Below are 11,008 nucleotides of genomic sequence, written 5' to 3'. Positions count from 1 at the left end.
GAAGGTATAGGGAATAGTTTATTCTTGTGCACAAACCAAAGTGACACACACCCAATATGCCAAAAAAAAAAAAAGTTGGTTTCTAGTTCAAGCAGCAAATGTGACTGGTGGTCACATTGTGAGGGGAGTCCATACCCTTTTTGGATCATAGATCAAGACCTGAAGCTGAAAAGGAAAAAGGGCTAAGGTTTGAGGGATAGGGCAGGACTGAAAAAAGATTTTGGCTGTAAGAATTTCCTAGTGCTTTCCCAGGTAGTCATGATGATAAGCCGCAGAAGACAGGAACAAACTCAAAGGAGGTAGCAGATAGTTTTTTTCAACACTCAGCCCACTTGCTCATGTCCCTTCCCAAACATGCCCCTTCACTCTAACAAATAGACTGTTCTCCCTCATATTTTCCCTCAATTCTCCTCTTACACATAGTTGGTTTCTTGTTACCCACCTTTAATATCTGCCAACAGTGCCCTCTCCCTCATCATGCTCCTCTCTGTGAAACAGCCTCATTCATTTCAGTTCTGCGTGGTTTACTTTCCACGCCATGGAAAGCTCTTTTCTCCCTCCTTTGTATTAAGCTGTGAGGCAATAAAGTCAATGATTTTTTCATGCTCAGGGGGAAAAAATTCAGTTCCTGGATGCTTCTTGCTTAGGATGACCTCTCAAGTTGCTAACTTTCTTAAATCATGAGGAATAGAATTCTTAGTTCTGTTCCAGGTCTAGCTGGTATAATTCAATCCATAAAATTGCCCTGAACCCTTAAGTCTTCTCATACTCTACCAGTTTCTTAGGACACTTGCTGCCAGCTCTGTAAATATCTTTCTCTCTACTAGACGATCAGTACAGGAATATCTATCTCACCCACCCTCCACCCCCTTCATCAGTTCAAGGGAAGATCCAGATAGGGTATTTTTGTTAGACTCCTCCCCTTACTCTTGCCTCAGGCAGAAAAGCACATCTGTGCATACACATATACTTACACACACATGCACACACACATACCCCTAGGTGTGTGCTAACCTAGCTTGGGAAAAAAGAGTAAGGAGTAGAGAGTTACTTAGTTGCAAACAGGGGCCAATTCAGTCCTTTGCTACCTGTCTAGTGGTGGTCTTGCTTGAGATCTCAGTGGTAACTTCATGTGCTTCTTATTGAATGTTGAAATAAGGCCCACAAAGAAAAAGCACCAATGTGAAGACATAGAGACCAGTGAAGGCGTGTGGGAGGGGAGCCCTAAAGATAAAGACAGAGATATAGGCAAGGACCTAGAGGGACAAAGAGAAGCACCAATACCAAAGCAGAGATAGAAGACGGAAAGCAGGAAGGATGTTGGAAGGCAGCTGGGGGATGGGACAGTAACTCCAAAACCATCTGAGGCAGGAGTGAATTTAGCCTCCAGATGCCTGAGAGAGCAGATGGATGGGTAGGAGAAGCAACTTTAGGAACTGGGTGTTCTAACTCTCCTTGGTCCAGGAAGCTGTGACCTGCTCAGTGATGACCTGTCCCAGGCCTCCACACATGAGCCTGCAATCCCGTTCTGGTGGCTGAAAACCTGGGCCTGGCTACCTGGAAACCGCAGGAGCTAGGAGAGGCCCCAAGACTCCTGGGAGACTCAGGAGGCGGGGCTGGGCTCTGGATAGGGGTTGAGGCCAGTTCTGTCCTCCATATGGGCTCATCCAGTGTAGTGGCTGCTCGAGGAGCAAGCACAGTGGGGGCTAGGGGCTCTGCAGTAGGCTGGGGTGCTGGAGTGGAAAATCGGCGGATTTCCTGGACTCGGGCAGTTTTAGGGGTCCCTGAAAAAGTGGGGCCAGGAGTTGGAGGAACCTCATCAAAACAGAACATAGCAGTTTTAAGCTGGTAGGGCTGATGTCTCATGAAGTCAAGAGCCTTGATACCCTGCTTGGGGGTTGCCTGAGGCCCTTGGAATTGGCCCTTATTAGGGAGGGTTCGGGCAGCTTGGGGAAAAAAGGGTGATAGCAGTGGATTGTAAGCAATAGGAGGTGGGGCACGTATATTAGGTGAATATTTCCAGGATGGTGGCAGTGATGGGGTAGGGGAAGGGCTTCTGGGTCGAAGACTAGGGCCAAAGCCAGGGCCAGGTGTAGCTTCTATTACATATCTGTCTGCTCGGCTCTGCCGTTTGGCAAACAGCTCCCCACCCCGCCCCTGAAGCTTTGGTGTCTCCGAAGGGGCTCCCCCATTCACTAACCCATCAAAGAACCCTCTAGACTGGGGCTTAGGAGCTACTGGGGGTGGAGTCTTGGGTGTCACGGGGGGTGGGGTCTTCGGAGCCACTGGAGGCGGGGTTTTAGGTGTCAGAAGAGGCGGAATCTTGTAGCTCCTGCCCCCTGGTGGCTGCATGAAATTGCAGGCTTCAGCCCCAAGACTTAGCGCATCCTCCTCCGGACCAGATTCAGCACCGCCTGCCCGGGGTTTTTCATCCAGGTTCTGCACCAGAGATAGGAGCTCAGGGTTGGGCGAGTTCTTCGTCTCCTCGTTTCCTTGCCTGAACATCTGCTTCCTGGTCCCCCGGCGCCGGGCCTCTTGGAGTATCCCCGTGCGGACAGCAGGCACGGAGATGCGCTGCTCCCGAGCGCTGGGGGGTTCCGGGGCCGCGGGGCCAGGGGCGGGCGCCTCTGGTTGCACAGCGGGTCTCAGAGGCGCCGATAGGATAATGGAAGCGGTGGAGGTCATGGCAGCTGCGCTGGGGGGTGACGGGAGCTCTGGGACCCCGCCAGGTGTAACTGGTCGATTAGGAGCTGGGATGTACAGGGAGCTAGTGGCCATCACGGGGCCGGAGGACCGTGAGGTGCTAGGAGGACCTGAGCCTGGCACCTGGCTGGGAGCCTCTGAAGTGAAGCTGGGGGGAGCGTTGGGCCCCTGCAAAGAGGACAAGAAGGGCGGTGGGGCAGGGCTGACACCTCCCTGACTTTCATTCATCTTCTTAGGAGCCTGGGGCCGGAAAATAACTGATGAAGTACTTGACCGCTGCCCTTGTAAACCCGGGGTGAAGGGCCTGGCTGATCGGTTAAACATGCTGGGAGCTGGTGCTGGAACTCCACCGCCTGAGAGGAAGGGTTTGGGACTGGCTACTGAGGGCGGCAGTGGGCTGGCTGGGAGCACAGAAGTCTCAGGAAGGGCACTCTGGGCCCAAGGTGGTGACTGCAGGTCCTGCCCATTGAGCATGGCTGCTGGGCCATCCTTGGCCAGCTCCTGGGTGCTGGTGGCTGCTCGCTGGCGCTGCTGTTCAAAGAGCTGGGCCCCTCTTCCAGAGGTTTCACTCAGTGTCCCTCCCAGCCCCAGGCCTGGGGTGTCTGCTGCACCTGAGGCTGGTCTGGCCAGCTCCATGTCCAGATAGGGGCTGTCCCAGTCAGACTGGTTGGTGAGGCTGCGGGCGTCGGAGAAGGCCTCCTCATCCAGCTCGGACTCACTGGTGGGAGGAACTCCATCTTCCTCTTCCTCAGTACCTGTCCCAGCTGCAACCCCAAAGCTCACTAAGGTGTACTTCTTGGCTCTCTGCCTCCGTTTCTTAAACATAAGCACCCCTTTGGAGTGGGGGTTGGGAGCTGCAGTTAGCAGGGATGCAATTGTCCTGCATTTGGTCTTGGCTTCCTTCACACTCTTCTCTTGAAGACTCTCTGCTCGTTGCAGTTCTGAGGAAGACAGGAGGGGAAAGGGTCAGTATGCCTCTCCTAGTTCAGTGTCCTAAGGCCCAGTCAACTCCTTCAGGCTTCCCACCTCCTGTCTTTTCACAGACCTGACCCACAATGTCTGATTTGGGGGCAGGAGGGAGGGTGAAAGGTGAAACCAAGGACAGCTGAAGGGAAGACAGTCTAGTTGGCTGCCTTGATACCATTCTGACCAGAGCTGTGCTCCTCCCATCCTCTCTTCCCTCCACTCTGCCTCTGCCTTCCCCAAGATGTGTTTTACCCACACACATTCCTCCCATACCTTACTCCATTCTTGGCTGGCAATTCACTGGGGGATAGACTTGAGAGAGGGTCACTTCCCTCAGCAGCAGGGAGAGGAGGCAGGTCCAAGGGAGAACAAAGAAGGGACACTTTTCTCCTACCAGAGGCCATGTTAGGGGGCTTTTCAGAACGTTTGGGACCTATTCCCTCTCCTCAGCCCTTATATCTATGCTTAAGGATACAAAGGACCCTTAACAATAAGGATCTTCATTCAAAATTGTACCCCATCAGTTCACATCATATATAGTCAAAGAAATAGTTCGCATCACACATCATTTTGACAAGAATGTGGGTCTTGTGAAAGGTAGCTCTGGGCACATTTTTTTCCTATGTACTTTTCTCTCTCATTCACATATGCCTCCAGCTTATACACACCCAGTTCACATATAAATATACATGTACCGACCCCAAAACAGGCAGTCACTCAAATACACTCATACACATACATGTTCCAGGCGGCCCTTCTCCCCAGAGTTTCTCTTTAGAGACTAATAGTTTGGACAAAATTTTAGAACTTCCAACCACTACTCAAAGCCAGGGATAGCCTCAGATCCAAAAATGGGAAAAGCCACAGAGTTTTGTTTATCAAGGTAGCCCTCCAAATCTTTAGGTTACCTTATAGTGACCAGTTAAATATATTTTTCTTTTCCCCAAGCTGGGTGTGGGTTACCTTGGCAACGAGGGTCATATCTACTCCCTATTTTCCAAGCCTTTTAGGTAGAGAAAACAGCCGGCACAACCAAGCAGGCAAGCAAACACTGTGCGCTAAGGGTAAACAGGGCAAGGTTTCCCCCATACCATGCAGAGCCTGGGAGGTGGGGCCAGGAAATGGGAAAGGCTGCCCTGTTGGCCAGGCCCCTGTTTTAGACACATAGCCTCTGGTCCATCCTAGTTCCTCCTGAAAAATTCTCGAAATTTCATCTACTTTCCACTCAAGATACTATCCTTACTAGATAGGGCTCTCATTCTGTTCATTTCAATATTGGTATCAAATAATAGTACTATCCTTACTAGATAGGGCTCTCATTCTGTTCATTTCAATATTGGTATCAAATAATAGTACTGTCAGCAAGAGACACTATAATCTGACTTTGGTTTAGGATTTTGGTTCTTGACAAAGTTAGTTTACCTCATTGACAAAGTTAGTTTACCTCAGTAGCCTCATCTGTAAATTACAATGGCTACCTCAGAGGTGAAATAATGTAGGTAAATTTAGCATTTGATGGTAACTCTAAGACCTAGTATAAGAACCAGTTTTCTTGATACTAGCTGCATATGAATACAGATATTTTCTTGTTCACACATATCTTCTCCCACAGACTCCCATATGCATGTCTACACAGACTCGTAGATTACTCACACTTCTCTCTCACACATACTCTCTCCCCCTGAGTTTTCTGTAGCTCTTGTGGTTACAAATCCCTTTGACATGTGACCAAAGCATCAGCCCATTCTGAAAAAGAGATAGTAAGACTCCTGAGAAAAGGAGGAGGAGGAAGTCAAAAAGAAGATGGTGATAAGGGAGTAAGACCTTTCCCAAAGACTCTTCTCCCTAAACTGTTGAGGTAATTCCCCTTCATCTAGAATCCAGAACTCTGTTAGTTATGGGAAGATAGTACCTGCATAGAAAGGGTCCTGGAGCTCAGGAACTAATCCTGTGGCTTTGTTGCAGCTGGCTTGGCTGAGGGCTTCTTGGCTGATGGACTCAAAGGTCTCCATCCTGACAACAGTGCTGGCTGGAGCAGGACCAGCTTGAGCCACCCCCCAAGCTTTTTAAAGGCTCTTTGTCTTGTACCCCAGAGCTGGCAGCTGAATGAGCTCACTGTGCTATATTTGGAATCTGGCCCCCTCCCTCTCTAGGCTGCCCTACAAGCTCTGGTGTGATGGACGTGAGCACCTGCCTATACTTCCCCTCACCCCATTCCACTGGACAATAAGATCTGCTGGGCTAAAAATAACCTTGGGCCACTAACTACAGTTTCACCCAGCATGAAGGGAAGGGAGAGTGCTAAAGTGAGAGTTGGGGATAAGCATGGGATCCTGGGCATGCATTGGAAATTTCTTTGTGGGATATTAGGCAATCTCAGGGATGTCAGAATCTAAATTGTCAGGTCCTTAGCCTGTATCCACACTCTGTTACAAAATTCTATGAATCAAAAATCAGAATGGTAGAGGGAAGGAACAAGAGATGATAACCCTGAGATTTCCGAGGTGACACGAAATGTCTCTGAGGAGAGATATGGAGGCATAGGACAGGGATTTACAATTAGCATTTGTTCTGTAGCTCACATCAAAAATAGCAGAGCCTGAGATAAGTGGAACTAGCTTTTTCTGTCCAGGCCTACATTCTTGCCTTAGATAAGGAGCCAAAGATCCCTCCCTCTGCTACTTCCCAGGAATCTCATGACTATCTCATAGCTCCTAGTACCCAGAAATCCTAATTGAACTTTCAAATGTCAAAGGCAGTTCTGCTGCTATGCCTGCAGTTATAATGAAGAGCCCCTGACATGTGGCCAAAGCATCAGCCCATTCTGATGCCCTACTTCCTAATACTGCTCAGCCCTATGTCTGCACTCATCACTTACCCCATCTGACATCAAGCAAAATCATAGCAACAACAAGCAAACTACTGACTTATATATTCCTTTCCATAGCCTCTACTTACCATGTTTCTGGGTTAAGTTTAAACACCTGTACCTTTGGCCACACTGGCTCAAACAACAAAAAGAATGGAGAGCATGAGAATTATTTTCCTCTCCACTTGATGATTCATTTCTACTTGTCCCCAAGACTATATATCCAAGGGAAGTAAAAGTAGGTAAAATGCATAGCTTTGGGGCCCTCCCTGGTGGCGCAGTGGGTTAAAGCATAGCACTGAGAAGCTAAAGCCACTTCTGCATGAGTTCAATCCCCGCCTGTCCTAGAGGTGACCCACATGGCGTGGCAGACCACTCCTGACCCAGCCGCTGCTCCCCTCAGCAGTGTACTTCATCAATCTGCCTGTTCTGCTCCCCATTCTGTCTCTGGTGAATCCTCTCACCGCCCATGCACCTCTGGCCTGTACCCCAGTTCTGTATGAACAAATAAATAAATCTTTTTAAAAAATGCATAGTTTTGGAGTAGAGTTGTGCTAAGAATGAAAGATCTGGCTAGGGAAAAGGGGTTCAGGTACTCACTGGCTTGCTTGGCCTTCTGGGTATAAGTGGTAGTAAGATCTTCTGCTATTGGGTGAGGAACAGGCCCCACCATAGGGATGAGATGAGGGCCAGGCCGGAGGGGCCCATGGGGCAACAGCAGAGCCTCAGCTGGGGGTGGCTGAAGGGCTGCCCCCTCCTCCCAAGATGGGGAGCTCACGCGGCTGTCACCCTGGCTGGGAGGGCCAAGGACAGTAGTTACTGGCTCTGCAGGGCTGTCAGATAGGTAGATCTCATCAGATGGGGCTCCTGGAGGTATGGGCCTGGTGGGGCCCCGGCGGCGGGGTCGGCGGGGCTTTTCCTGGGTGGCAGAACCATCAGCATCACTGTCTGTCTCTCCATAGTAAGCTTCACTGTCAGGGGGTGAGAGAAGGCTCCCAGGCTGAAGAGGCTGGGGAACTGGAGCACCAGGAGGCTCAGGACTCAGGGGAGATAAGGGTGACAGCACCTGAAGTTCACGAGGGGATGGAGATCGCACAGGCCCTTCATCCTCTAACCTGGATGGGAAAGAGGACAGAACTTGAGAAATAACCCAAATGACTAAACAGCTAGAGATCTGAAGGTGATGGGAGAAGGTGATAAGGGAGAGAGAGGGTTGGCATATAGGTGGAATGGATGGATGGTCTGGGAATAGTGAAGATCTTAAGACAAATTGGGAAGCAAATATGCTTAGAGGTCTGTGAGTAGAAATGTACTTAAGAGAGATGTGATAAGGAGAGAGGCAAGGGATTGAAATAGGCCCACCAACTCATATATCCACTTGATACTCTTACTCCTTAACTGCAGAAATGTTCAAGTCATTTGAGGGGCAGGTGAAAGCTTCTAGACTCTACAAACACCATGCAGAAATGGGTACTTGTTAACAATTGAAGCCAGACCAGTAAGACACAGAACTGAGACAGGCAATGGGAGCCCTACACTAGGAGTTTGGGGGTACAGTAGAGTGGGAGGGTTCCATACCTCCGAACAGTGAGGACAAGCTGATTCCCAGAGGCATCAATGAGACTCATGGCACTGGCATGAGAGAGGCTGGTGCAGGAGACCCCATTGATGGCCAAAAGCTGGTCCCGCTCTCGGAGTCCTGCTCTGCCAGCCTGGCTGCGTCTGCGGATCTGGGAAGGTGTTGAAGACAGACTGTAGGTGAGGGAGGGCTCCAAGGAGAAACTGAATGAAGGGCGTTAGGACAGGAAGGACATATGGGAGGGGATTTCACTTTTCAGATTGCAACAGGTGGGGAAGGGCATGGAACTGAAGTTGAGGGGACTTATTTAGAGGGGAGAAGGTGTAGGTTGGAGGGAGTAATACATTACATGAGAATAGGTAATATTATCACTGAATAATGAGACTTGTGGGAAACTACAAAATACTGGAAACTGTGTTTATAGCCCCTCAAGATTTTCCTCCAATATACTAGTCAATGGCACTCTTCTAGGCCTTGGAATCCCGGGTGCCATTGCCTACACAGTAAAAAATTTACAATAGCATTCCAGTTTGGAGGGAGTCCAGCAAATTCTGAGAGGAGGTTGTGATTATGTGTATACATGTGTGCCATGTATGTACTCACATGTACATGTTAGAATAATAATAGCGGCTACCATTTATTGAGTGCTTATTAAATGTTAGGCACTGTGCTAAAACCTCTACATGTAGTACTGTATTAAGTTCTTACAATGGTTCTGTGAATTACTATACATATCTTACAGTTAAGAAAACTAAGCCTATATAGTGAAACCCAAAAGGGTAACAACTTCATCTGACAGGCCAGATCTTGCCATAACCCTCCCACCACCTAAAAAAAAAAAACAGTCTTGCCTAGTGAGAGAAAAGATCTGTTCAGGGAAAGAGGCACACTAAAGGCTTGGGCAGGGCAGGGCAGGACTGGACTGAGCTGGCCTGAGCTGGGCTCGGTGAGACAGCCTCAGCTCATCACATTTAGTTAGAGAGAAATTAGAACATTCCCTACATTCCTGGAGTTTAGTATAGAGGCACAGATCCAGGAAAGCAGACTGGATGGCCAGACTTATGCCTCTTCTACAGTCGTGCCACAGGGAATGAAGGTAATCTTTCTCTCCATTTCCAGAAACCAGGAATTTCTACTTCTAGTAACCCCCACAAGAAGTCTATGCTTAAACACTACTCCCCCACCATATTTGAACATGCGAACCTGCCCGCCCCCACTCTCTTTATCACAACCCCCCACTTCTTCCCTATGGGTCACCACATAAATTCCCAGGTTCCCATAGGTTCCCCTTTTCCTGAAACCTCAATGTAGGGGCTCACCCTTACCTTGGACACCTGTAAGGGTTTCCTCTGCTCGGACCCCCCCTGAAGTCGGAATCCCCAGGGGGCTCCCCCTGACAGTGTGACCAGCACCTTCTCCTCAGCACCCATCGCTCAGTTTGGCTTATGGCCCTCGGAGTTTGGCCAGTGCCCCAGAGACTGAAGTCGAGGTGCTTGTACCCCGTCCGGCCTGTATGGCTGTCCAGCTCCTGCTGTCCCAGGCCTTCTCACCCACAATCCCCCCCCACACACACACACACCACAGGCAGGCAAATTGGCCCTGGGATCAGTACAGTCCAGCACACGTGTCCTGTCAATCGGAGCTGTGCTCAAAATAGTTATGGGCTGTACTCTCATCCCTCCCCCAGCTGTATAACTCCCAGAGCTAATTATAGTAAAAACTTCTGCCCTCCCCTGCCACCCACCCCCCTGCATGGGCCTTTACTCAGGATTCAGATACCAAACCCTGGGCTGGATACCCTTTCAGCAACTGTGCTTTCCCTGATAGGATCAGGGACTGTTTTCCTCCAAAGCTCATTTCAAAGCAGCTCACCCAAATTAAAGGGGCTTTAATTCCAGAGTAAGGAATTGCTAGATTTGTCACACAAGATCCCAAGACACCCAGAAAACTATCCCTTTAATGTGTAAATATAACTAGTAATCAAAGAGGAGATTTATATCCCACTGCTAGATGTAGAGGAATTCTGATCAGCCCTGTCTGCCCCAGTTAAGCTGTTTCTTCTTTGGTTAAGTCTTTCTTATCTCTCTCCTGACTCCCTACCTATACAATTAATCCCCCCTTCCTCTGGGCAACTTAGCTCTTGTTCATGGTGCTATAGTATATTTATTTCCCACCTAGTATCATAGTTGGTTTATAGCGTGTCTCCCTGACAGATTGTGAGAAACATGAAAGCAAGGATGCAACAATCAACGGCCCAATGAGCAATGGCTGACATAATGGGTGCTCAATAAATGTTTTACTGAAATTATTTCTTATAATACAAAGGTAGTCGTGGAAAGGTGAATATAGATTGGTGTTCATAAACATGCCAACCCATGCTAATAATAAAAGATCTACTTACTTTTAAGATGCCATTACCTGAACATGCCCTACATTATGAAATAGTTCTGTAATAAAGCATAACATTATGATGTTATAAAATATAATTATCAAAACTACAGCATTCCTGGAATAACTACTTTCCCAGTGTGTTAGATGTTTGCCTTGGCATATGATGCAGTCATAGAAAACATTTGGATTTTAGAGTCAGAATAACTGGACTTGAACTCTTGTTCCATTATTTATTAGCTGTATGACCATGGGCAGTTACTTGAACTTATTAGAAAAAAAAAGTATCTCAACATCCATTCAGTCACTTGTCAAACATTCATTGAGAGACAGTTAAATGTCAGCCATTGTGCTATACCAGTGTAATTCAAATACATGCACATTAGAATCATCTGGAAAACTCTTAAAGTTACTGGCTCCCTAAAATAAGACAGTGTATATAGGGTTAGATGATTCTATCATTAAAAACTTATTATTGTTGTTATATATTATTATATGTGTAA

The 11,008-nt window shown here is 48.2% G+C and overlaps 1 protein-coding gene across 2 annotated transcripts; it reads right to left on the bottom strand.

Annotated features, from left to right (window-relative positions):
- Nucleotides 1-9,547, bottom strand: SYNPO2L (synaptopodin 2-like). 2 transcript variants are annotated; one of them, XM_004681063.2, is made up of 4 exons: nucleotides 9,443-9,547; nucleotides 8,117-8,268; nucleotides 7,139-7,653; nucleotides 1-3,644 (listed from the first exon to the last, which is right to left on the bottom strand). In XM_004681063.2, the coding sequence occupies exons 1-4, from the start codon at nucleotides 9,545-9,547 to the stop codon at nucleotides 1,480-1,482; spliced, it is 2,937 nt and encodes a 978-aa protein (XP_004681120.1). In that variant the 3' UTR covers nucleotides 1-1,479. The 2 variants fall into 2 exon arrangements, with proteins under 2 accessions (XP_004681120.1, XP_012578882.1); XM_012723428.1 differs by lacking the exons at nucleotides 7,139-7,653; nucleotides 8,117-8,268; nucleotides 9,443-9,547 and adding an exon at nucleotides 5,582-5,692.
- Between the last annotated feature and the right edge of the window lie 1,461 nt (nucleotides 9,548-11,008).

This window comes from Condylura cristata, unplaced genomic scaffold (assembly GCF_000260355.1).
Source record: "Condylura cristata isolate star-nosed mole 26May11 unplaced genomic scaffold, ConCri1.0 scaffold00011, whole genome shotgun sequence".
Classification (NCBI taxonomy): domain Eukaryota; kingdom Metazoa; phylum Chordata; class Mammalia; order Eulipotyphla; family Talpidae; genus Condylura; species Condylura cristata.
This window is presented reverse-complemented; position numbering and strand designations above follow the sequence as displayed.